We start from the raw sequence: 22,479 nt of genomic DNA, 5'->3' as shown, positions 1-22,479 counted from the left end.
CCTTAGACTTGGTATCAAATCCTGCTGACCTATCTTGTGTAAAAATAATAAAACATTAAAGTAGCTGTGTAATGAAAAGTAAGCTTTTCTCAGCACTGGTCTCATAGTTTGTTTTTCCAGAAATAATAACTGTTTTCTTTTGCAGTCCTACATATATTATGTACATAAACTTGGCTCTGTGTGCTGCTTCTTCACTTACCTGCACAATGTTCCACCCTGTTCTTTACCTTGCCTTTCTGGTTTAATTATTGTTTTTTTGACTGTTAGAGCCTATCAGTTTTAGCTTATTTGTTGAGTGCCTTTATCAGATTATAAATTACATTGTAAAATTTTGCTCTTTAAAGTTGGATTTCTTAAAGATTAAATTTGGTGTGTTTTAACAGACCCTTATGGAAATCAGCACCACATTCAAGATAACATTTCCACCACCCCTTAGATTACATCATTTCCTCCTTGATAGTTAACCCTTGACTATAACTGATCTGCTTTCTGTCACTAAAACTTGATTTTTATATAATTTCATGAAAAGTAGACTCTTACAATGTGTTTGTATATAGCTTCTGCTGCTCAGCATGGTTATGAGATTCATCCTTGTTCTTTATACCTGCATGTTCTTTGGTTTACTGGGTGGTTTCTACTGTAGTGACACCTCACTTTTGTCTATTCCCCATGACTTATGGGTTGTTTCCCAGGTACTTTGGGGTTTTCAGATTTTGGTTATGGTACATTTAACTTTTCTGAAGAATTTTGAACCAGTCTTTCTTGTGGACTTAGTGAATGGAATATTAAAGATCTTCCTGCCTAAACTTCAATTAGAATAGCCAAGATTTTCTCTTTCCTTTTTTTTTTCCAAAAAAGTTTGATAATTTTACATTTAGGTCTTTGATCAACCTGAAATTACTTTTGTGTGTAGTGGGAGCTGCGGGTTGCGTTCCTGCCACCCAGCTCCCGGCCACCTGGCTAGCTTATGCCCCAAAATAACAACACACAAACTGTATTCATATAAACACTGCTTGGCCCATTTCTATTAATGTGTGTAGCACCACGAGGTGTGCTTACCAGGAAGATTCTAGCCTACATTCATCCTGGATCGGAGCTTCATCGCATCTGCCTCAGAGAGGAGAGGCATGGCGATTGCCTCACTTCCTCTTCCTCCCAGCATTCTGTTCTGTTTACTCCACTTATCTAAATTCTGCCCTATCAGATGGGCCAAGGCAGTTTCTTTATTGACCAATAAAATCCCACATCATTTCCCCTTTTTCTGTTTAAACAAAAAAAGGAGGGCTTTAACTTTAACATAGCAAAATTACACATAACAAAACAGTTATCAAGTAAGAATTACAGTTACAATATTTATCTTTTTTATCTTTTATCATAACAAAGGAAAACTATAACTATCTATCTATTCTTTTTAACTCCATCAAAGACTCCAGAAGGATATAATATTACCTAAGTAAATGAGAAGTAAGCAACTTACAAAACTCTAGAAATCACAGAGATATCTCACTGCCTGGACAGTCACCCAAAGTTCCTCTGTACTATTGGGGCATCCATCTTCGGCCTTTAGGCCCATAGTATCCAACAGACATTTCCATGAAGCAGGACATTTCAAAGGCAGTCACTATCTGCTTGTCCTGCAGAATGTCTTGCAGACTCCTTCATGAATCAGGAACCCCGAAAGACCATCTCACCTTTAGGCAAGTTCATCACGTCTGCCTTGGAGGAGAGGCATGGCGATTGCCTCACTTCCTCTTCCTCCCAGCATTCTGTTCTGTTTACTCCACCTATCTAAATTCTGCCCTATCAGATGGGCCAAGGCAGTTTCTTTATTGACCAATGAATTCCCACATCATTTGTGGGTTGTCTGAGGTAAGGAATGATGAAGATGTTCTTGTATTTCCTATTTTCCTGCTTCTGCTGTGGCTTCCTATCTGTCCAATACTGGCACAAGTTGAAGACTTGTTTCCATTGATTCGTTGTGTTGAAACCTTATTCTTGTGGAGTGGCACAGGGCTGTAATTCTAGCTCTTAGAAAGTTAAGGCAGGCCATTGGGGCCAGGCCGATCTGAGTGGTCTGTGAGGTCATGTCTGGTTCCATGGGCCTATAACAGCCAGGTTATAAGTTGATGTCTGTGGCTCCTGTTACCATCAAGGACTGAGCAGATTCCTGGAGTCCAGGCAGCCACCTGAGACCATGTTGGTGTCTGAGGGCCATATTGCTGCCAGTTCCGTACTGATCTGGGTGGCCTGTGCTATCACTGGAGCCTTGGTAATGTCTGGGCCTGATCTGCTGCTGTGGGCCATGTCTGAGTCCATGGTCCTGCTGTACCTGGGGTCTATGTTTATTTCTGTTGTTTATGGCCCATGCTACCGCAGAGTTCTATAGGAACCATGTCTGTTGAAATCCTAGGGCCCAGCTGAGCTAGCACTTGCCCTTCACTGCCCCTGGGAGAGCTGGCCCCGCCCACAGGTGGGCGTGGGAGAGCTGGCCCCTATGGCAGGGACCTAGAAGAGCCGACTCTGCCCTTTTGAGGGTGGTGATCTCAGTGGCCTGGACTGGATCAGCTACCACCCAGATCCACATCCAGGACTTTGAGTTGGTCCAGCCCAATATCTACCCATCTATGACTTGTCAGTGTGTGAAGGAACTGGTCCTGTGGAATCACAGCTGTAGGATCTCCATATCTAGGGGCAACAGCAGGATATCTGAAAGGAGTCCAGAATTGATGATGTACCAGAAGCCAGAGGCCTTGAATCAGACCAGCAACTCATTGCAATGACCATTTGCAAGTAAAACCGAGTAGACAGAAGGGTGAACTGCGTGGTACATGTTCCTAATGTCACTCAGATGAGTGAAGAGGTGTTGGATGGGCAGGAGAAGCAGGAATAAAGTGATCTTTTTGCTTTGTTTTTAATTTATTAAAAAAGTTATTGGGGTTTTTTGACTGTATGTATGTCTGTGTGATAGTGATGGACCCTGAAGTCATAGATAGTTGTGAGCTGCCATATGGGTGCTGGGAATTGAACCCTGGTTCTCTGGAAGAGCAGTCAGTGCTCTTAACTGCTGAGTCATTTAAAATTTCTTTTGTGGGGTATGCTGTGGTGGGAGGGGGGAGGTGGTTGAGGGGTAGATATGAAGAGACTGAGAAATAAGTGGGATTAGGGTACAAGATGTGAAATTTCCAAAGAATCATTAAGAAAAATGCTTTAAAAAATTGAGGCAGGATTAATGATAGTTGAAAGTAAGCTTGGACTGTATACTGAGACCCTGTTGGAGGAGTGGGAATGAAATGTGTGTGAGACTCTACTTCTCCATTCTGTTTTTCTCTCTGTCCTTGGCAGTGTTATGTTGATCTGTAGTAAGCTTGGAAATTGGTTATTGTCAGTATTTCAGTGTTTTTTTCTCTTTTTTTGGTAGGGAGACGGCACTGTTGGAGATTGTATTTAGGGTACCACACATACTAGGCTGGTACAACTTCGCTCTTTTAGTTTTTAAAATATTTACTTATTTTTATTGGTGTTTACCTGTTTATGTGTGTGTGCATTGTGTGTCTTGTGCCCATAGAGGCCAGAAGAGGGCATAGGATGCCCTGAAACTGGAGTCACAGGTGGTTTTAAACTGCCTAGTGGGTTCTGGGAATTGAATCCAGGTCCTCTGCAAGAACACCAAATGCTTCTTATTGCTGAACCATCTCTCCAGCTCTCGTTTCATTCTCTCTTGGTTTTTTGAAGCAGGATTTCTCTGTGTGGCCCTGTCTGTCCTGGATCTTGCTCTGTAGATGCTATGATTAACAGTGTGTTCCACTATTAGGACTGTTTTTCTCTTGTTAAAGTAGTTCTTTGGCTTTTCTACATGATTTACATTTCCATAGAATTTTTTTTCTTTTGAGACAGAATCTCATATAGTCAAGGTGACCAATGTCAAGCTTGCTGTATAGCCTAGCATGACCTTGGATTTTTGAAACTCCCATTTCTACTTCACAATTTTTGGGATTGTATTTATGCACCACCAAGATTCACTTTGGTTGTTTTTTTTTTTTTTTTTTTTTTTTTGGTTTTTCGAGACAGGGTTTCTCTGTGGCTTTGGAGCCTGTCCTGGAACTAGCTCTGTAGACCAGGCTGGTCTCGAACTCACAGAGATCCGCCTGCCTCTGCTTCCCGAGTGCTGGGATTAAAGGCATGCGTCTTTTATAAGAGTTGCCTTGTTCGTGTGTCTTTTTACAGCAGTAGAACAGGACTGAGACACATGGTAAGACTGTCGAGATAAAATTTAAAGTCAGGGTGTCATTTGTGTATAAAGTCAGGGTGTCATTTGTGTATAAAGTCAGGGTGTCATTTGTGTATAAAGTCAGGGTGTCATTTGTGTATAAGACTCTAGTGGGGGCCAGGTGGTGGTAGCACACACCTTTGATTGCAGCACTCAAGGCCAGCCTGGTCTGCAGATGAGTTCCAGGACAGGTGGGGCGGTAACACAGAGAAACCCTGTCTCAAAAAACAAACAAAAAACCCACAGACAAATAAATAATTGATTATAATTGAATAATAAATATAAAGCTTCTGGATTTGCTGAGTATTGAGTTGAATCTTGGAACCACTTTGACACAGTTGCATGGTATTCTATTGTACAATTATCATCAATGATATAAGCAGTATTATAGTGATAACTTATTTGTTTGGGTAGTTAGTCTTTGTTAATATAATATTGAAATCAATCTATGCATTTATATAGGTATATTTGTAAAATCCTAGAAGTAACATTCTTTGAAATTCAGTATTTATAGTTTTTATTTTGTTTGTGTGTGTAGAATGTGTGGGTTTACATGCTTATTGCTTATTTGTTTACATGGCCATGTATGTGTGGATACCAGACATCCGGTGTCTTTCTGTATTGTTCTCCTTCTTATTTTTTACTTATTTATTTAGAGACAAGTAAGTGTCTTGCTATGGGGCTCTGACTGTCCTAGAATTCACTATGTAGAACAGGCTGCCCTTGAATTCACAGAAATCCGCCTGCTTCTGCCTCTCGAGTGCTGGGATTAAAGGGTGAGCCACCATGCCTGTTTATCTTTAGTGAATTTATTTATTTATTTTATTTTTTAAATTTATTCATTTTTATTTATGTACATGTAACTTTGTGAGCATATGTGCACATAATTCTTGCAGGTGCACACATAGGCCAGAGAACATTGGATCCTCCCAAACTGGACTTACAGATAGTCATGAGCTCCCTGTTGTGGGTGCTGGAAACTGAACCTGGTCTTTTGTAAGAACAGTAAGTGTTCTTAACCATTGGGCCATTTCCCCATTGCCTTTAGTTTTTGTTTTTGTTGGTTTTTGTTTTGTTTTTCAAGACAGGGTTTCTCTGTGTAACAGCCTCGCTGTCCTGAAACTAGCTCTTGTAGATCAGGCTGGCTTTGAACAGAGATCCACCTGTCTCTGCCTCCTGAGTGCTGGGATTAAAGGTGTGTGTCACCACTGCTAGGCTAGTCCTTTAGTCTTAATATCCTATTTCTGTTTTGTTTATTATTTGAGGCAGGGATTCCTGTAGCCTAAGGATGGCCTTGAAATCCTGATCAACAGGCCTTTATTTCCAAGTGCTGGGATTATAGACTTGTACCACTACACCTGGCTGGAGAATCAAAGTCCTGTGGGATTTTGTGCATTGTAGGCAAGTCACTCTACCAAGTGAGCTACATTTCCAGCTCTTAATATCCTTTTTTTTTTTTTTTACTTCTGTTTGCTCTTTCAGTATTGTTTGTTTAGTTCATAGATTTTCTTCTTTACCTACTAAGTGTTTTTAAAGTAAATCAGCTTTACTTATATATCTCATTTTTTTCTGCCTATATATATTTGTAGTTTCTCCTCATACAATTTTACTTTGTTAGTTTAGTACATTTAATATTTATATTGTGAATTGTAATTTGTATTTTAAAACTTTTTTTCACAGCATATAATAGATGTATACTGTTCCAATGAAATTGAATGCTGTGTGTGAAATGAGCTTTGGTAAATATTAGACTAATTTGATGAGAGGTTAGTTGATGATTAGGTCTTTATCTTTTTTAGCATTTTAAGTAAGTTGTTTTGTTTTTTGTTTTTAGGCACTGTATAATATGTTAAGAAGTTATAAGGGATGGTTTTATCAGATTATCTTGAGTTATGGTGGCTGAAACATCAGTTCTGTCTTGTGGGAAGAGAACTGTAAGTAAATATGGAGTATTCTATATTTTCAATAAGATAAGTTGCTGTTGAAGAATGTATTTGAGAGGGGTTGGAGAAATGACTCAGTGGTTTAAAATAGTTGTTGCTCTTGCAGAGGATCTGGGTTCTATGCCTCGCACCCACATGTTGACTCATAGCCATCCAAATATTGATACCTCCTGTTCCAGAAGATCCATTGTCCCTTTCTGACCTACGGGCACCAAGTATGCATGTGGTACACTTATATTCAGGCAAAATACGTATACACTTAAAATAAGTCTAAAACATGCATAAAAAATGTTTTGAAGACTTCACTGTGTTATTCTAAAGAATGTAGTCTAAAAGAAGGAGTTAAATTTTATTTAAATTGGGGTGTTTTTCTGCATAGTATTATCATTGATCTGCTTCTTGGATTATATAGAAACTTAATGTTTATTTTTTATTTTTTCAGAAATGGCAGCACAAAAGGAAATCTATATTAATAGAGTACTTTACTAAGCGAAGGAGATTAAATAGAAGCCAGAAACCAACAAACTTGGCAAACAAGGAAAGAAGCCTGTTAGCCATAAGACATGTTACAAATGCATCAGCGTCCAGTAGCTGTAGCCTTCAGAAGAAAAAAGTTGTCAGAAATTTTGTCAAAGCAGACAGGTCAGTGATAAATAACTCCTAGTAATAGGGTTAGGCCTGAAACTAAAATAATTAGAACAATTTGGATCTGAATGAAGTTTATTTTAATAAAAAATAAAAACTTCTGAAAATAATAAATTAGAATTAATTTTCTTCAGCTTTCCATTTCCCTGTTCAACAGAGAGCAAATATTTTTCAGCATTCATGCCAGCTTTTCTCATATCTTAGGAATTTCAGAGAGCAACCTTACTTGAAACACCTAGTATTTCTGTGGGAAATGTACATCAATATAAGTTAAAGTCAATTTTTAAGATCTGCTCTGTAGTAATAATACTAAATTCCTAAGTACTTAGATCTGCACCTACCTGGACACAGTCCTCAAAAAGGCCTCAGAAAGGAAGACATTACTCAGGAATAATGTCCATTCAGGAGAAATCAAAAGAAAATTCCTCCAAAGTTACTAACAAAATTGAAGATGAGAATTTAGAACTAGAAATTGAGGGTTCTCAAAACAGTGTAGTAAAGAAATCAGGTTCCAAGGAAGCTGTCAAGGCACTGGTTAAATCTTGCAACAAAAGTCAAGTAAATCACCCTAATTTGGGAGCAGGAGTGAGTACAAGGTCAGCATCGGCAGCTGATAAAAACGCAACTAAATCCATTAATAAAAATATGGTAATTGTGAAGGGACAATCACAAGAATCTACAAAAAAGAGATTATGTCAGGAAAAATTAGCACTTGAAACTGTCAAAGGAAATGAACAACTTACCCGGAGATCACAAAGACTGCAGCAGTTAACAGAATGCTCAACCAGGTCTTTGCGCAGTACAGGGGTTCAGAGGCACACGCAAGCAGGGAAACAGACTTTGCGACCAGCAAGAAGAGAGCAGTGCAACAATAGCACTCAGAATAGATCTGATAAAGTCACAGCAAGTCAGAAGCACGTGAAAAGAAAAGGGCTGGAAATAGAGTCTGATTGTAAGGAGGACAAAAGTTCACTTACGAATGAAGTAATACATTCTCCCAAAGGAAAGAAGCGCAAAGTACAGCTTCAGACAGCTTATACTTGTAGTTCTCAGTGCATCCAAGGGTCTGAGAAGTGTTGCCAAAAGACTGTTAGAAAAGAAGAATCAAAACCTGTGCCTGTAACTTCTGAGGTTAGAAAATTCAAAGCAGCTACTTCAGTGGTCTCTAAAAAGAATGAACCGAGGAAATCAGCTCACACACAAGTGAATACTAGCACAAAATTCCCTGAAATTCCACAACCATTAGTGCCTGAACAAAGTATTGATCATGAATTGGAGCAAGCTGGAAAGAATAAGCGAGGTAGCATTCTCCAACTTTGTGAAGAAATTGCTGGTGAAATTGAATCAGATACTGTGGAGGTAAAAAAGGAATCGTCACACATGGAAAGGATAAATGAGGAGAAGCCTACAGAAGTCACATCGGAAGGGGCTGATGTTGAAAGACAAATGCTCCCTCAGAAAGAAACAAGCCAGAACATGCAGTGTAACCGTTTCTTTCCCAGTAGGAAAACAAAGCCTGTGAAATGCATACTAAATGGAATAAATAGCTCAACGAAGAGGAACTCCAACTGGACTAAAATTAAACTCTCAAAATTTAACTCTGTGCAGCAACATAAGTTGGACTCTCAAGTATCTCCTACATTGGGCTTACTACGAACTGGTTTTTCACCAGCACTTTTAGAAATGTCTCACTCAGTGTCTCAGAATACATTCTTAGATATGAAACCACATAGTAATGTAACTTGCCAACATGATAAAATGGAAGGAAGGAAATCTGAAGAAGTTAAAATTAATAATATTGCTATCGAAATTAATAAAGCCACGAAGAGGGCTCCTGGAAATTGTCATTTGGATAATCATATTAAACCCTCTCCTGATTCACCATTGGATAATCAGATGAAACATTCTTGTGAGTCAGCACCAAATAAGGTAATCATCTTTATTATGTGCAATAGAGGTGCCAAATTCTTTCTATTACTAAATATTGGAAACATTTTATATCAAGAATTGATAAAGTTGTTAGCCCAGTCTTATGGTCATGGAATGGAGCTCTCAGAATGTTCTACCTTTAATAAGTGTATGCTTCTCATGTTTCCTTGGAGAGCATAACTAGAAATATAGCTCTTAATTTTATCACACAGAAGTAGTCCCTTTTTAAGAAAAAATTAATTTTAAAACAGAAAGCATATGTCTTAGTGATTTAAAATCTAGAACTTAGAACTTGTGCCCATTTCTGAAATATTAAGATTTTGGGTTGGAGCCAGGCATACACCTTTAATCCCAGCAGAGGCAGGCGGATCTCTGTGAGTTCGAGTCCAGCCTGGTCTACAAGAGCTAGTTCCAGGACAGGCTTCAAAGCCACAGAGAAACCCTGTCTTGAAAAACGAAAATAATAATAATAATAATAATAATTATTTGGGTTGGAGACATAGTTCAGCAGTAGAGAGCTTGCCTAGCATGTGTGAGTCCCCTCCGCCCAAAAAGCCCTAAAATTTATTTCAACTATGATAAAACAATCTGTTTTACCTGAAGAAATGTAAAAGTTAAATTTAAATGTCTTTAAAAGAACATCTTTGTGTTTATTTGTTCTTTTTTGTTGTTGTTTGGTGTTGGTGTGTCTCCGCCCCCCCCCCCCCCAACAGGGTTTCACTGTAGCTTTGGAGCCCATCCTGGAACTAGCTCTTGTAAACCAGGTTGACATCAAAATCCACCTGCCTCTGCCTCCTGAGTGCTGGGATTAAAGGCGTGTGCCACCACTGCCTGACCTTTGTGTTGATTTCTATGGCAATTTTGAACAATTGGCAAAGGAAATTTCTAAAAGTATAAATCAGTATTTTAAGAGAAAAAATATAGTTTTTTTTTAAAGTGGTGCTGAGGATCAAACTAAGATGAGTCTTACATAGGCTTAGAAATCCTTACTACCACCGAACTATATCTACCAAATCAAAAATTAATGAAAAAAATAATTGAAATATTGGAATTGAAAAAATAATTGAGTATGTGGAATATCTAATGCTTACTTTGGGAAATTATTTTCAACTTTTATCAAAGTGGTTGAAGCTTTTTCTTTCTAAAGTTATTTCTAAGATGAAATGCTGATTAATGAGTTTCCTAAGTATAGAACTTGGGTGCTCTCTATATTACAAGTAAATTTATATTACAGAATGTAAAACAAGTCACATGTATTATGATAGGTTTTAGGGCTAATACACATGTTTTCTAATTCTTAGCATGAGCACCATACCCTGATATCCTGAATATGAGAAAATCATATAAGCTGAAAAGGTCATTTTTAATAGACATAAGTCCCTCTGAAGTTTTCAGAATACTTAAAATTCACTTTAGAGACATTTGGGCTATGACCAAACTTGAGTGAGATTGAATTTATGCAAAAACTAGGAAAAGCAATGTCCATTGTGCCTGGATTGAAAATCAAAGTGAACTTAAAAAGAACAGATGCTAGTTGGTGCTTTTAGATCGGATGTTTTATGTGAATAAAAATGAAAGCCTCAATTAGAAGATGATCATTCAAAATGTTTAATAGATAATGGCAGCAATTAGAAGTGAGCAGTGAGTAGTATTAGGAGCAAGTGTTGGGGCTGGAAATGGAGTTTAATGGTGGGCTGCCTGCCTAACATGTAATGTGCTGGATCTGGTTGCAGATCCAGTGGGGAAAATGCCTTTTTATTTGGGGTTGTGTCTGAGTGTAATAGTTGAGTGACTTTTCTAGCTCCTGCTACATAGATGCTTCTCAAACGTTAAGAGGTGGTTAATGAGAAAGGCAGAAAACCCAATCAATTTACTCAGGAGATCTTATCTATTTGCCCTTCCTAGGTAGATCCATTTATGTTTCTCTTGGGGTCATCTTTGTTACCTAGCTTCTCTGGGATTGTGGGCTGTAGTCTGGTTATCCTTTGCTTTATGCCTAATATCCACTTATAAATGAGTACATCCCATATTTGTCTTTCTGGGTCTGGGTTACCTCACTCAGGATTTTTTTTTTTTTTTTAGTTCCATCCAATTTAACTGTTAATTTTAAGATGTCATTTTTTTTTTAAACCACTGAGTAGTAATCCAGTGTGTAACCACATTTTTCTTATCCATTCTTCCATTGAAAGGCATCTAGGTTGTTTCCAGGTTCTGACTATTATGAATAATGTTGTCCTGATCATAGTTGAGCAAATGTTCTTGTGGTATGATTTATCATCCTTTGGGTATATGCCCAATAGTGGTCTTGAGGTAGATTGATTCCCAGTTTCCTGAGAAATCACCATACTGATTTCCAAAATGGCTGTACAAGTTTGCACTCTCACCATCAATGGAGGAGTGTTCCCCTTACTCCACAGTCCTCCCCAGAATAGCTTATCATCTGTGTATTTGATTTTAGCCGTTCTTACAGGTATAAAATAGTATCTCAGAATTGTTTTGATTTGCATTTCCCTGATGGCTAAGGATGTTGACCAATTCCTTAAATGTCTTTTAGCCGTTTGAGTGCCTTCTCTTGAAAATTCTCTGTTTTCTATTTTTTAATTGGATTATTTGGTATTTTGGTGTTCAGTTTTTTGAGTTCTTTGTATATTTTGGAGATCAGCCCTCTTTCAGATGTGAGGTTGGTGAAGATCTTTTCCCTTTCTGTAGGCTGCTATTTTGTCTTGTTGACCATATCTTTTGCTTTACAGAAGCTTCTCAGTTTCAGGAGGTCCCGTTGCTGCTCTCAGTGTCTGTACTACTGGTGTTATATTTAGGAAGTGGTCTCTTGTGCTGATAATATTCAAGGCTACTTCCCGCTTTCTCTTTTATGAGGTTCATTGTGGTTGGATTTATGTTGAGGTCTTTGATCCATTTGGACTTGTTTTATGCATGGTGATAGATATGGATCTATTTTCATTCTTCTACATGTTGATATCCATTTATGCCAACACCATTTGTTGAAGATGCTTTTTTTTCCTGTTGTACAATTTTAGCTTCTTTGTCAAAAATTAGCTGTTCATAGTTGTGTGGATCTTTGATTAGATTCCATTGGTCATTGGTCTGTGTTTTTATTTCTTATTTTGTTAATTTTGATATTCTCTTTCTGCCTTTTGTTTAGTTTGTCTATTTTGTTTGATTTTCTCCAAGAACCAACTCTTTGTTTCATTGATTCTTTGTTTTGTTTTTATTTTATTGATTTCAGCCCTCAGTCTGATTATTTTCACCCTATTTCTCTTGTGTGAGTTTTCTTCATTTTGTTCTAAAGCTTTCAGTTGTTCTGTTAATTCACTGTTGTGGCATCTGACTAACTTCTTTATGTAGGCATTTAGTGCTATGAACTTTGCTCTTAGCACTGCTTTCATTGTGTCTCATAAGTTTGGGTTATGTTGTGCTATCATTTTAATTAAACTTTAGGAAGTCTTTAACTTTTTTATTTCTTCCTTGATCCAGTAGTGATTCATTTCAGCATTGTTCAGTTTCCATGAGTTTGCAGAAAGCAGTTAAAGTTGTTGTTGAATTCTAACTTTAAGCATTGGTTATCCAGTAAGATACAGGGAGTTATTTCAATCTCTAATTTTCTTTCTTTCTTTCTTTCTTTCTTTCTTTCTTTCTTTCTTTCTTTCTTTCTTTCTTTCTTTATTTGTCTGTCTTGTCTGTCGATTTATTTCTTTTTTAACTATTGAGGTTTGCTTTTTTAACTATTGACCAAGTATGTGGTCAATTTTAGAGAAGTTTCTAAGAAGAAAAGGCATATTCTTTTGTGTTTGGGTGAAATGTTCTATAGCTGTCTGTTAGGTTCAGTTGAGTCATAACTTCTGTTCTTTTATTTCTCTGTTAAGTTCTGTCTGGCAGACCTGTCCAGTGGTGAGAGTGGTGTGTTGAAGTCTCCCACTATTAGTGTGTGTGGTTTGATATGTGATTTAAGCTTTAGTAATGTTTCTTTTACAAATGTGGGGGCATAGATGTTTAGAATCGAAACTTCTTGATAGGTTTTTCCTGCGGCAAATATGGAATGTCCTTTATTTCTTTTGGTTATTTTTAGTTTGAGGTCTATTTTGTTTGATTTTAGAATAGCTACACCAACTTGTTTCTTAGGTCCATTTGATTGGAAAATCTTTTCCCAACTCTTTACTCTGAGGTAATATATCTGTCTTTGAGGTTGAAGAGTGTTTCTTGTATGCAGCAGTAGGATGGATTCTGTTTTTGTATCTATTCTGTAAGTTTGTGTCTTTATAGGTGAATTGAAGCCATTGATATTAATTGATATTAATGAGCACTGATTACTAGTTTCTGTTCTTTTTGTTTTTGTTGTCGGTTGTAATATTGTGTGCTCATATCTCTTTTTTGGGATTTGCTGGTATGGGATTATCTTTTGCCTTTGATTTTTGTGGGTGTAGTTGACTTCCTTGACTTAGAGTTTTCCTTCTAGTATTTTCTGTAGTGCTGAATTTGTGGATAGGTATTGTTTAAATCTGATTTTGTCATGGAATGTCTTATTTTTTCCATCTGTGTTTATTGATAGCTTTGCTGGGTATAGTGGTCTGGTCTGGCATCTGTGATTTGTTAGTGTCTGTATAGGACCTTCTGGTTTTCATTGGTTCCATTGAAAAGTTGGATATAATTCTGATAGGTCTGCCTTTGTATGTAACTCAGCCTTTTTCCTTTGCAGCTCTTAATTTCTTTCTTTTTTATTGGTTTATAATGAGCTCTACATTTTTCTCTGTTCCCCCCACCTCTCTCCTCCCCATGAACCCTCCCCCAAGGTACCTACACTCCCAATTTACTCAGGAGACCTGTAGATGGAGCGGCAATGGAACAGTGGGCTATGTTCCCGCCCAGCTCCCTGCACGGCTAGCTTTACCCAAAATAATTACACGGAAACTGTATTCTTTTAAACACTGCTTGGCCCATTACCTCTAGCCTCTTACTGGCTAACTCTCACATCTTGATTAACCCATTTCTAATGATCTGTGTAGCACCACGAAGTGGTGGCTTACCAGGAAGGATCTTAACCTACGTCCATCTTGGAGAGGAGAGCTATAGTGTCTGCCTGAGGCGTCTGCCTCACTGCCTTCTTCCCAGCATTCTGTTTGGTCTACTTCGCCTATCTAAATTCTGCCCTATCAGGCCAAGCAGTTTTCTTTATTAATTAACCACTGAAACAACAGATAGAAGACCCACCTACATCATTTCCCTCTTTTCTGTTTAAAAAAAGAAAGGCTTTCACTTTAACATAGTAAAATTACATATAACAAAACAGTTTTCAAGCAAGAATTACAGTTACATTATTTATATCTACTTTATTTTTTATCATAACTAAGGAAAACTATAACCATTCTTCAACTCCATCAAAGACTTTAGAAGAATATAATATTACCTAAGCAAACAAGAAATAAGCAACTTCCAAAACTCTAGAAATGATAGAGACATCTCGCTGCTTGTACAGCCACCCAAAGTTCTTTTGTACCATTGGGGCATCCATCTTTAGCCTACAGGCCCATAGTATCCAATAGACATTTCCATAAAGCAGGAAATTCCAAAGGCAGTTCAGTCAGTTCCTGCTGTGTGGGTATGTTGTGTAGTCATTTTCATTGAATTTTACTAAGTCTTTAATTTCTCCCTTTATTTCTTCCTTGACCCTTTGATTATTCAGGTGAGCATTTTTTAATTTCCATGTTTGTGGGCTTTCTGGAATTAGTATTGCTGTTGACTTCTATTTTTAAGCCCTGTTGATCTGATAAGATACATGGAGTTATTCCAGTTTTTAGTATTTGTTGAGGTTTGTTTTGTTTCCGAGTATGTGGTCAGTTTGAGAAGGTATATTCTTTTCTGTTTGGATGGAATATTCTATAGATGTCTGTTAAGTCCATTTGAGTCATACCATGTTAGTTCCCTTATTTCTCTGTTCACTTTTTGTCTGACTGACTTGTCCAGTGGTGAGAGGGGAGTGTTGAAGTCTTCCATTATTAGTGTGTGGGGTTTAATGTATGATTGAATCTTTAGAAGTGTTTCTTTGACATATGAGGGTGCCCTTATATTTGGGGCATAGATGTTGAGTATTGAAATTTCCTCTTGTAGGATTTTTCCTGTGACTAATATGAAAGACCTTCTTTGTCTCTTTTGATTAATTTTAGCTTGACATCTATTTTGTTAGATATTAGGATAGCTACACCCTTTTGTTTCTTAGGTCCATTTGATTGGAATATTTTTTCCCAACCCTTTACTCTGAGGCGATGTCTGTCTTTGAGTTTGAGATTTGTTTCTTGTATGCGGAAGAAAGATGGATTCTGTTTTTGTATCCAGTCTATTAGCCTGTCCCTTCTAGTATTTTGTGTAGGGCTGGGTTTGTGGCTGGGTATTGGTTAAATCTGTAAAATGACGAGCGGCAGGCTGTGTCCTGCCGCCCGGTTAGCTTGGCCCCGAAGTAATTACACAGAAACTATATTCATTTAAACAGTTCCTGGTCCATTATTTCTAGCCTCTTACTGGCTAACTCTCCCGTATTTGTTTAATCCATTTCTAAGTCTGTATATATCACCACGAGGTCGTGGCTTACCGGGAAAGATTAACATACGACCGTCTCTGGCCAGAGCTTCATGGTGTCTGCCTGACTCTGCTCTTCTTCCCAGCATCCAGTTCTGTCTTTCCCGCCTACCTAAGTTTCTGCCCTATCTAAAGGCCGAGGCAGTCTCTTTATTCAACCAATGAAAGCAACACATCCTACACCATTTCCCCTTTTCTGTTTAAACAAAAAAGAAAGACTTTCAATTTAACATAGTAAAATTACATATAACAAAACAGTTATCAAACAAGAATTACAGTTACAATATTTATATCTATTTTATCTTTTATCATAACTGAGGAAAACTATAATAATAACTACACATTTTTCACCTCCATTAAAGACTCCAGAAGGATATAATATTACTTAAGTAAACAAGAAGTAAGCAACTTCCAAAACTCTAGAATTGACAGAGACATTTCCCTGCCTGGACAGTCACCCAAAGTTTTTCTGTCCGTTGGGGTATCCATCTTCGGCCTTCGGGCCCATAGTATCCAACAGACTTTTCCATGAAGCAGGAAATTTCAAAGACAGTTCTTTTGTATCCTGCAGAATGTCTCGCAGACTCTTTCATGAATCAGGGACCCTGATGGATAGGCAAATTCAGCAGTCCTCTCTCTGTGGGTTCTTTGTGTCCAGTTTATGCAACAGTCCAGGCAAGAGCAGTTTCTTGCCCAAATGGCTAATCAATTCCACAAGGAGCCTCTTTGATGCCCAATTTCCTCTTGAAGTAGATTGGTGCTGCCAGGAGCATATGTGTCTCATTGTCATGAAAAGCCCTAAGTTATTAAAATATTAAATGCCATATTCTGTAGTTATTGAAAGATATGAAGAATGTCTATCTAACTGAAATATATCTATATATCTAGAAAATCTAACATGACTACAAGCTTGATTATTATTGATGATCATTCGTTAACCTATATTTCCTAATTATACATTACTTTTTTAAATGAACTACACAATCACAATACCTTAATCAAGATCAGAAATACATATACATATAACAAAATTGACCTTAAATTTATATCACTAAAGCAAAATCCAACCAATGCAAATTACCCTTTAAATGTAAAAGAACATTTATAAACAATATTTGGGAATATGGGCACAGTTATTTTTCTCCAAACTGCTTCTTGCTGAATGGGGTCGCTGTTAATCAGGTCTTTCATGGTGTAAACTATGTGCTAGGTTCAATCTTAGTCACTGGTTGAGTAATTTTTTGAGGGTGTTTATGGCAACCTTTCAGGAGGGCGTGGTCTGTCATACCATATTGGTCTAGAAGCAATTCACAGTGTCTCATCTTTTGTGAAAACAAAAGAAGAACCTCTTTTCCAAAGCATATCGTTAGACACAAATTTGGAAGTCATGATACCTTTAGAACATACATGCTGGTTTAGCTTAGCAGACCACACAATGAAATGTCTCTCTGTACTTCTTCACAGTCAAAAAAATAAAGAAAACACAATAAACATAATCCAGACTCTCTGTGAATTTTCCATTTTTATGTGGCTTATTTTTCTTCATTATTATCTGTACTCTGTCTCTTTAAAGACTTGACCCTTTTTACTTTACTTTATGACGTTTTAATACTCTTTTTTTTTTTTCCCTCTCTCTCCCAAGCCTGTGTATGTCTATCTAACAGTTTGACCCATTTAGAGGTCTTTTATGTCTGACTCTGTCCTATTGCATTGCCTTTAATTCTCTATTGTCTTGAAGAGCTTTTAAAATGTTAAGCAGGTAGGTTGCGGCTGCTCTGGATGTTGGCTCCACCTCTTTCCAATTTCAAAATGGTGGACATACTATTTCTGCTAGCTCTGGGGCCGCCAGGTAGGAGCTGTGCTCAACAGTCCAACCAGGAGAATGAGCGTGCCATACATAAATCCTTTTTATATGAGTTACAACCAAATCGGCCATGCAGAGCAGTGTGCAGACAGGAAACATCTCTCTGTATGGCGGCAGAAATTTGCCATGCTCTCCTGCTTGTTCATGCCTAGTAAACCTGATCCCGCCACCTGCCCAGGCAGGGAGCACTGAGTCACAGGCATGGTCTCAGAGTACTTTCTTTCTGATCCCCAATAGGCACAGAACATCTGGGCCCACAAATGCTCCATAGCCGAAGTTTGCACCAGTGGCAGGGCCCAGGAAGCCTTGTTTTAAAATGGCCTGGCTTTTTTTCTCCTGCTATTGCTGAGTCAGGAAATCTCTCTGCGGCATGCCCAGCAAACAACAAAAAGCTGTGTTAAACTCTGTTTTTTCCTGTGTGTCTAGAATTCCTTTTCAAGCCCTCTCAGGTTTTATGTGGAGTTAGTAGACCACGTTGAGGGACCAGTTTGTAGTAGAAGGGGCGGCCTGTGTCCCACTGCCTGGCTAGCTTACGCCTGAAATAATTACACAGAAATTATATTAATTTATGGAAGTCCTTCTACGGTGATTGACAGTTTTGCTGGGTATAGTAGTCTGGGCTGGCATCTGTGGTCTCTTAATGTCTGCATAACGCTTGACCATGACTAGTATCTCTAATGAGAAGTCAAGTCTAATTCTGATAGGTCTGCCTTTATATGTTACTTGGCTTTTTTCCTTTGCAGCTCTATATTCTTATATTCTTCCTTTACTTTGTATGTTTAGTGTTTTGATTATTATGTGGCAAAGGCCCTTTTTAATTTTTGATCCAGTCTGTTTGGTGTTCTGTAAGTTTCTTGTATCTCCATAGGCATATCTTTCTTTAGGTTGGGAATGTTTTATTCCATGATTTTATTAAATATATTTTCTGTGCTTTTGAGTTGAACTTCCTTCTCCTTTTATACCTATTATTCTTAGGTTTGGCCTTTTCATTGTGTCCCATATTTCCAGGATATTTTGGGATTTTCTTTGCTGAATCCATTTCCTCTATAGTATCTTCAACACCTGAGATTCTCTCTTCCATATGTTGTATTCTGTTGATGCTTGCAGCTGTAGTTCCTGATCTTTTACCCAGATTTCCCATTTCCAGAATTCCCTCGGTTTATGTTTTCTTTATTGCCCCTATTTTAGCATTTAAATCTTGAATCATTTCCTTCAACTGATTGTGTTTTGGTTGGTTTTCTTTAAGGGACTTGTTGATTTCTTCCAATTTGTCTTTTCCTACATTTTTTTTAAAAGGAATTTTCTTTCCTTTTTAAGGGCCTTAACCACCTTCATAAAGTTATTTTTAGGTTTTCTGCTTCATTTGAATTGGGATGTTCAGTTCTTGCTGTTGTAGATCCACTTGTTTCTGGTGGTGCTGTATTGCTCTTTATGTTTTTGAGTGTATTCTTACACTGTTGTCTACCCATCTCTTCTTCCAATTGGTACTGGTGGAGCCTATGCTTCAGGGATTCCCTCTTCCTCCAATTGGTGGCTGTGGTTTGCTTGATTGCTACTCCGGGTACAGGCAGGGCAGAGTGTCCAGGTCACTCCTCCAGGTGCAAGTGGGGCCATAGCTCTGGCGGTTGCTCCTCTAGCTGTGATGCAGCAGGGTAGCTGTTTCTCTAGCAGGCTGCTGTGGGGCTCTCTCTGTCTGACCTCTGATGCTGATTCACAGGTGTGGGTTGCCACTGCTGTTTCAGGTTCAAGTTTAATAAAGGAAAATATTACTCTAGGCTGGTCAGGTCAATATAGAAATTTAATGTGAAGCATATAGATTACCTAGTCAAATTAATGGAGCAGAAAGAAACGGGAAATTGGTGTTAATATATTTTACTTGCTCCTTCACATAAAAATACTGTCATTTTAATGTGTGTGTGTGTGTGTGTGTGTTGGGCTTTTTGGTGTTTTGAAATAGGGACTCATTATGTAGCCCTTGCTGTCCTATGTAGACCAGGATGGACTTGAACTAACAAATCTGGCTGCCTCTGCCTCCTGAGTGCTGGGATTAAAGATCCGGTAAACTGTTTTAAATTTAGCATTGGTATTAATGGTAACTGATACTAAGATGGTAATTTTTTGCAATATAATGAACAACTAACTTTAGGCATATCTATGAGAATTACTCCAATTATGAAGTATTGCTACAAAAACATTTTTAGTAGTCAGAATTTGCTGGAAATGTATTAGAATAAATCCCAGAGACTGACTTAAAAATGTTGGCATATGTGTTCAGAATTTCAGCTTATGTTCGGTATCTAAGGTGGAGAAGAACGCATTAGAAGACACTGCTGCTTCAACTCTTCCCAGTCAAGCAAAGATTGATGGAGACAGAAAATTTCCAGGTAATACTTTGACATTTCTTATTTGTACTTTACAATATTAAATGGTCTGTTTATTACTGTTAAGAGAAAACTTTTATGTGAAATAGGTCTGTTAACCATTGTTATGGTTTTTGTTTTGGTTTTTAGCTGGCTTCTAACTCAGAGATCCACCTGCCTCTGCCTCCTGAGTCCTGGAACCACCATGACCACCCTACTTTCTTAGTGTAGTTTTGAAATTGTGGTTATCATTAATTCTTTCAGGGGAATTGCTTCTATTGGGGGAGTACTTAAATGGCTCTCTTTTGTGTGCCTACTTAACGTTCTTTTGTTTCGGTAGCTCCTTTCTTGAATTCTGTAGAGAAGGATTCCTTAATGAATTACTTAAGTTGAGGGTATATGCTTATTTCTTAGATTTTATCTATTTGTGCTTTACCCTTGTGGGTTTTTCTCTTTAACCCTCAGTACTCAGCGCGTCTGTCTTTGAATTAAAAGTTTATCTATGTTTCATATTTTCCACTTACACTGTACAAAAGCTCTATTTTATTTTATTTCATTTTTTCAGAGACAGGGTTTCTCTGTGTTTTTCTGGCTCTCCTGGAACTCAATCTGTAGACGAGGCTGGCTTTGAACTCATAGATCTGCCTGACTCTGCCTCCCACGTGTTAGGATGAAAGGTGTGCACCCCCCCCCCACAAAAGCTTACTAACCTTTTGAGTTTCAATATTATGTGAACTGTTGGATAGATGTTTACTCACCTATGTCAAATGAAGCAACAGAGGATCTAGAACCTTAATTGAGTTTAATTATTTCTATAGTTAACATTCTAAAAAATAAAATTTTACCTGGGTGGTGATGGCACATACCCTTTAATCCCAGCCCTTGGGAGGCAGAGGCAGATGGATCTCTGTGAGTTCAAGGCCAGTCTGATCCTACGGGTAGGCTCCAAAGCTACACAAAGAAACCCCATCTCAAAAAAACCAAAAACTATAACAAAACAAAAACTCCCCAAAATTTAAATAAAATGTTTTTATTTCTGTTTAGAGTTTAGTCATGTAGCCATTGAGCAAATTTCTTTTATTAATATTTGTTAATGATTGATGGAATTTAGAGATAAAGGGAGGCGGGTTGTGGTGGCGCACACCTGTAATCCCAGCAGGAGGTGGGTCTCTGAGTTGGGTGCTGGCGCACACCTATAATCCCAGCTTGCAGAGGCAGGTAGATCTCTGAGTTCAAGGCCAGCCTGGTCTACAAGAGTGAATTCCCAGGACAGCCAGGGCTGTATAGAGAAACCCTGTCTTGAAAAAGTTACAACAACAACAACAACAAAAAACCCACCAAAAAACAAAAAAAGAGCTAAATCTACTAGACCTCTTTGCATTCTTTTTAGTCTGACTTTATAGTGCAAAGCTTTCTGCCTCAGTTTGAAAGGTGATTTCCAAAAGGGTGGTTTTAATTTTATTAGTTGTTTATTTTAAATTTTATTTTGAGATTATAATTATGTCATTTTTTCCATTTCCTTTCTCCAACCCTCCTATATACTCCTCCATGCTCTTTTTCACATTCATGGCTTCTTTTATCAACTTCATAGGGCAGGAGAGACGATTCAACAGTTAAGAGCACTGGCTCTTCTTAGAGAATCCAGGTTCAATTTCCAGCACCCACATAGTGGCTCAGAACTATCTGTAATTCCAGTCCCAGAGGATATGATGCTCTCTTCTGGCCTCTGAGGGTCTAGACATTCATGCAGGCATTAAATACTCACTCATTCATTTTAAAAATAAGTTCACTGTACGTTTCATGTGCTTTATTAACTCACAGGCTCAGCTCCTAAGCAGCCCCATAGTGTACTTAGTAATGAAGCGTCCATCAACAGCAAGCACAGGTAAGGCATCACTTTCATTTAAGAAATTGTACTTGAGAGTTCTTAGATTTGTTATTTAGCAACCCAACCCTAGTAATCATAATTTATTCACATTTTTCATTTTGGTGCTATTGAAAATTTTTGTTTTTCTTCCTTCTTTTCCACACCCCCCACCCTGCTCCTTTCTCTGTGTAGCCCTGGTTGTCCTGGATCTACAGTTTAGACCAGGCTGACCTTGAACTCAGAGTTCTACCTTCTTTTGCCTCCTTTAAAGTGCTGGGTTTAAAGGTATTCCAGTGTCCTTTAACTTTTTCTGTGCCTATTCAAGTAGTAACCTTTTTAAAAAGTTCTTTTTGTTTTGTTTTGTTTTTTTGTTTTTTCAAGACAGGGTTTCTCTGTCTTGGAACTAGCTCTGTAGACTAGGCTGGCTTTGAACTCACAGAAATCTACCTGACTGCCTCCCGAGTGCTGGGATTAAAGTTATGTGCTATCACTGTCAAGTTTAAAAAATTCTTTTAAAGCTAATGTGTTCTGAGCATATTACTTTCCTACCTCTAAATTTTGTTTTGATTTCCTTGTGAGCGCATTTCTTGGTTTCTTCAGTAGCTATCTATTTAATCGACATTCTGCTTGTCGGTAGCTTTTTTCTGTTAAACAATAGTGACAGCTTATTCAGTGAAGACATAAGTTTTGCCCACTTGGTGAGTATATATGTGGCATGACTTCCCAGCTCATCTCTTTTCACAGTTGTTCTGATTTATGCTGCCAGCAGTAGTAAGAGTTGTTTCCCTTCACTCTTTGAAACACTGGATGGTATAGATGTGTGAGAGCGCTTTAAGGAAAGGAAAGTGAATGAGTCTGACTTACTTGCCTGACCACCAAATAGTCTTTAAGAATTTAGGTGCCTAAAACTACAAAACCTAAGACATTCAAGCAACAGTAGACCCCGCAGTTTTGTTTCTTGATAATTAGTAGCTTTCTTTTCCTTTTGAGCATTTTTTTTGTTTTTTTTTTTTTTTTTT

General features: G+C 37.9%; 1 protein-coding gene across 5 annotated transcripts in view; it reads left to right on the top strand.

The window, feature by feature from the left end:
* Positions 1–22,479, top strand: part of Esco1 (establishment of sister chromatid cohesion N-acetyltransferase 1) — a 59,598-nt gene that overhangs the window by 9,065 nt on the left and 28,054 nt on the right. For 3 of the 5 annotated variants that reach the window (XR_003377724.1, XM_013349371.2, XM_026783489.1), the window contains exons 3-6: positions 6,102–6,201; positions 6,653–8,784; positions 19,509–19,617; positions 21,415–21,478. Coding sequence is in view for 4 of the 5 variants with exons in the window: in XM_013349371.2 (XP_013204825.1) it covers positions 7,249–8,784; positions 19,509–19,617; positions 21,415–21,478 (1,709 nt within the window). In the remaining variant the exon portion in view is untranslated. Of the gene's footprint in view, positions 1–5,533; positions 5,686–5,947; positions 6,007–6,101; positions 6,202–6,652; positions 8,785–19,508; positions 19,618–21,414; positions 21,479–22,479 lie in introns of those variants that run through there. The other 2 variants (XM_013349372.2, XM_026783490.1) reach the window with 2 other exon arrangements.

The sequence above is a fragment of the Microtus ochrogaster genome, chromosome 18 (genome assembly GCF_000317375.1).
Source record: "Microtus ochrogaster isolate Prairie Vole_2 chromosome 18, MicOch1.0, whole genome shotgun sequence".
Lineage (NCBI taxonomy): Eukaryota > Metazoa > Chordata > Mammalia > Rodentia > Cricetidae > Microtus > Microtus ochrogaster.
This window is presented reverse-complemented; position numbering and strand designations above follow the sequence as displayed.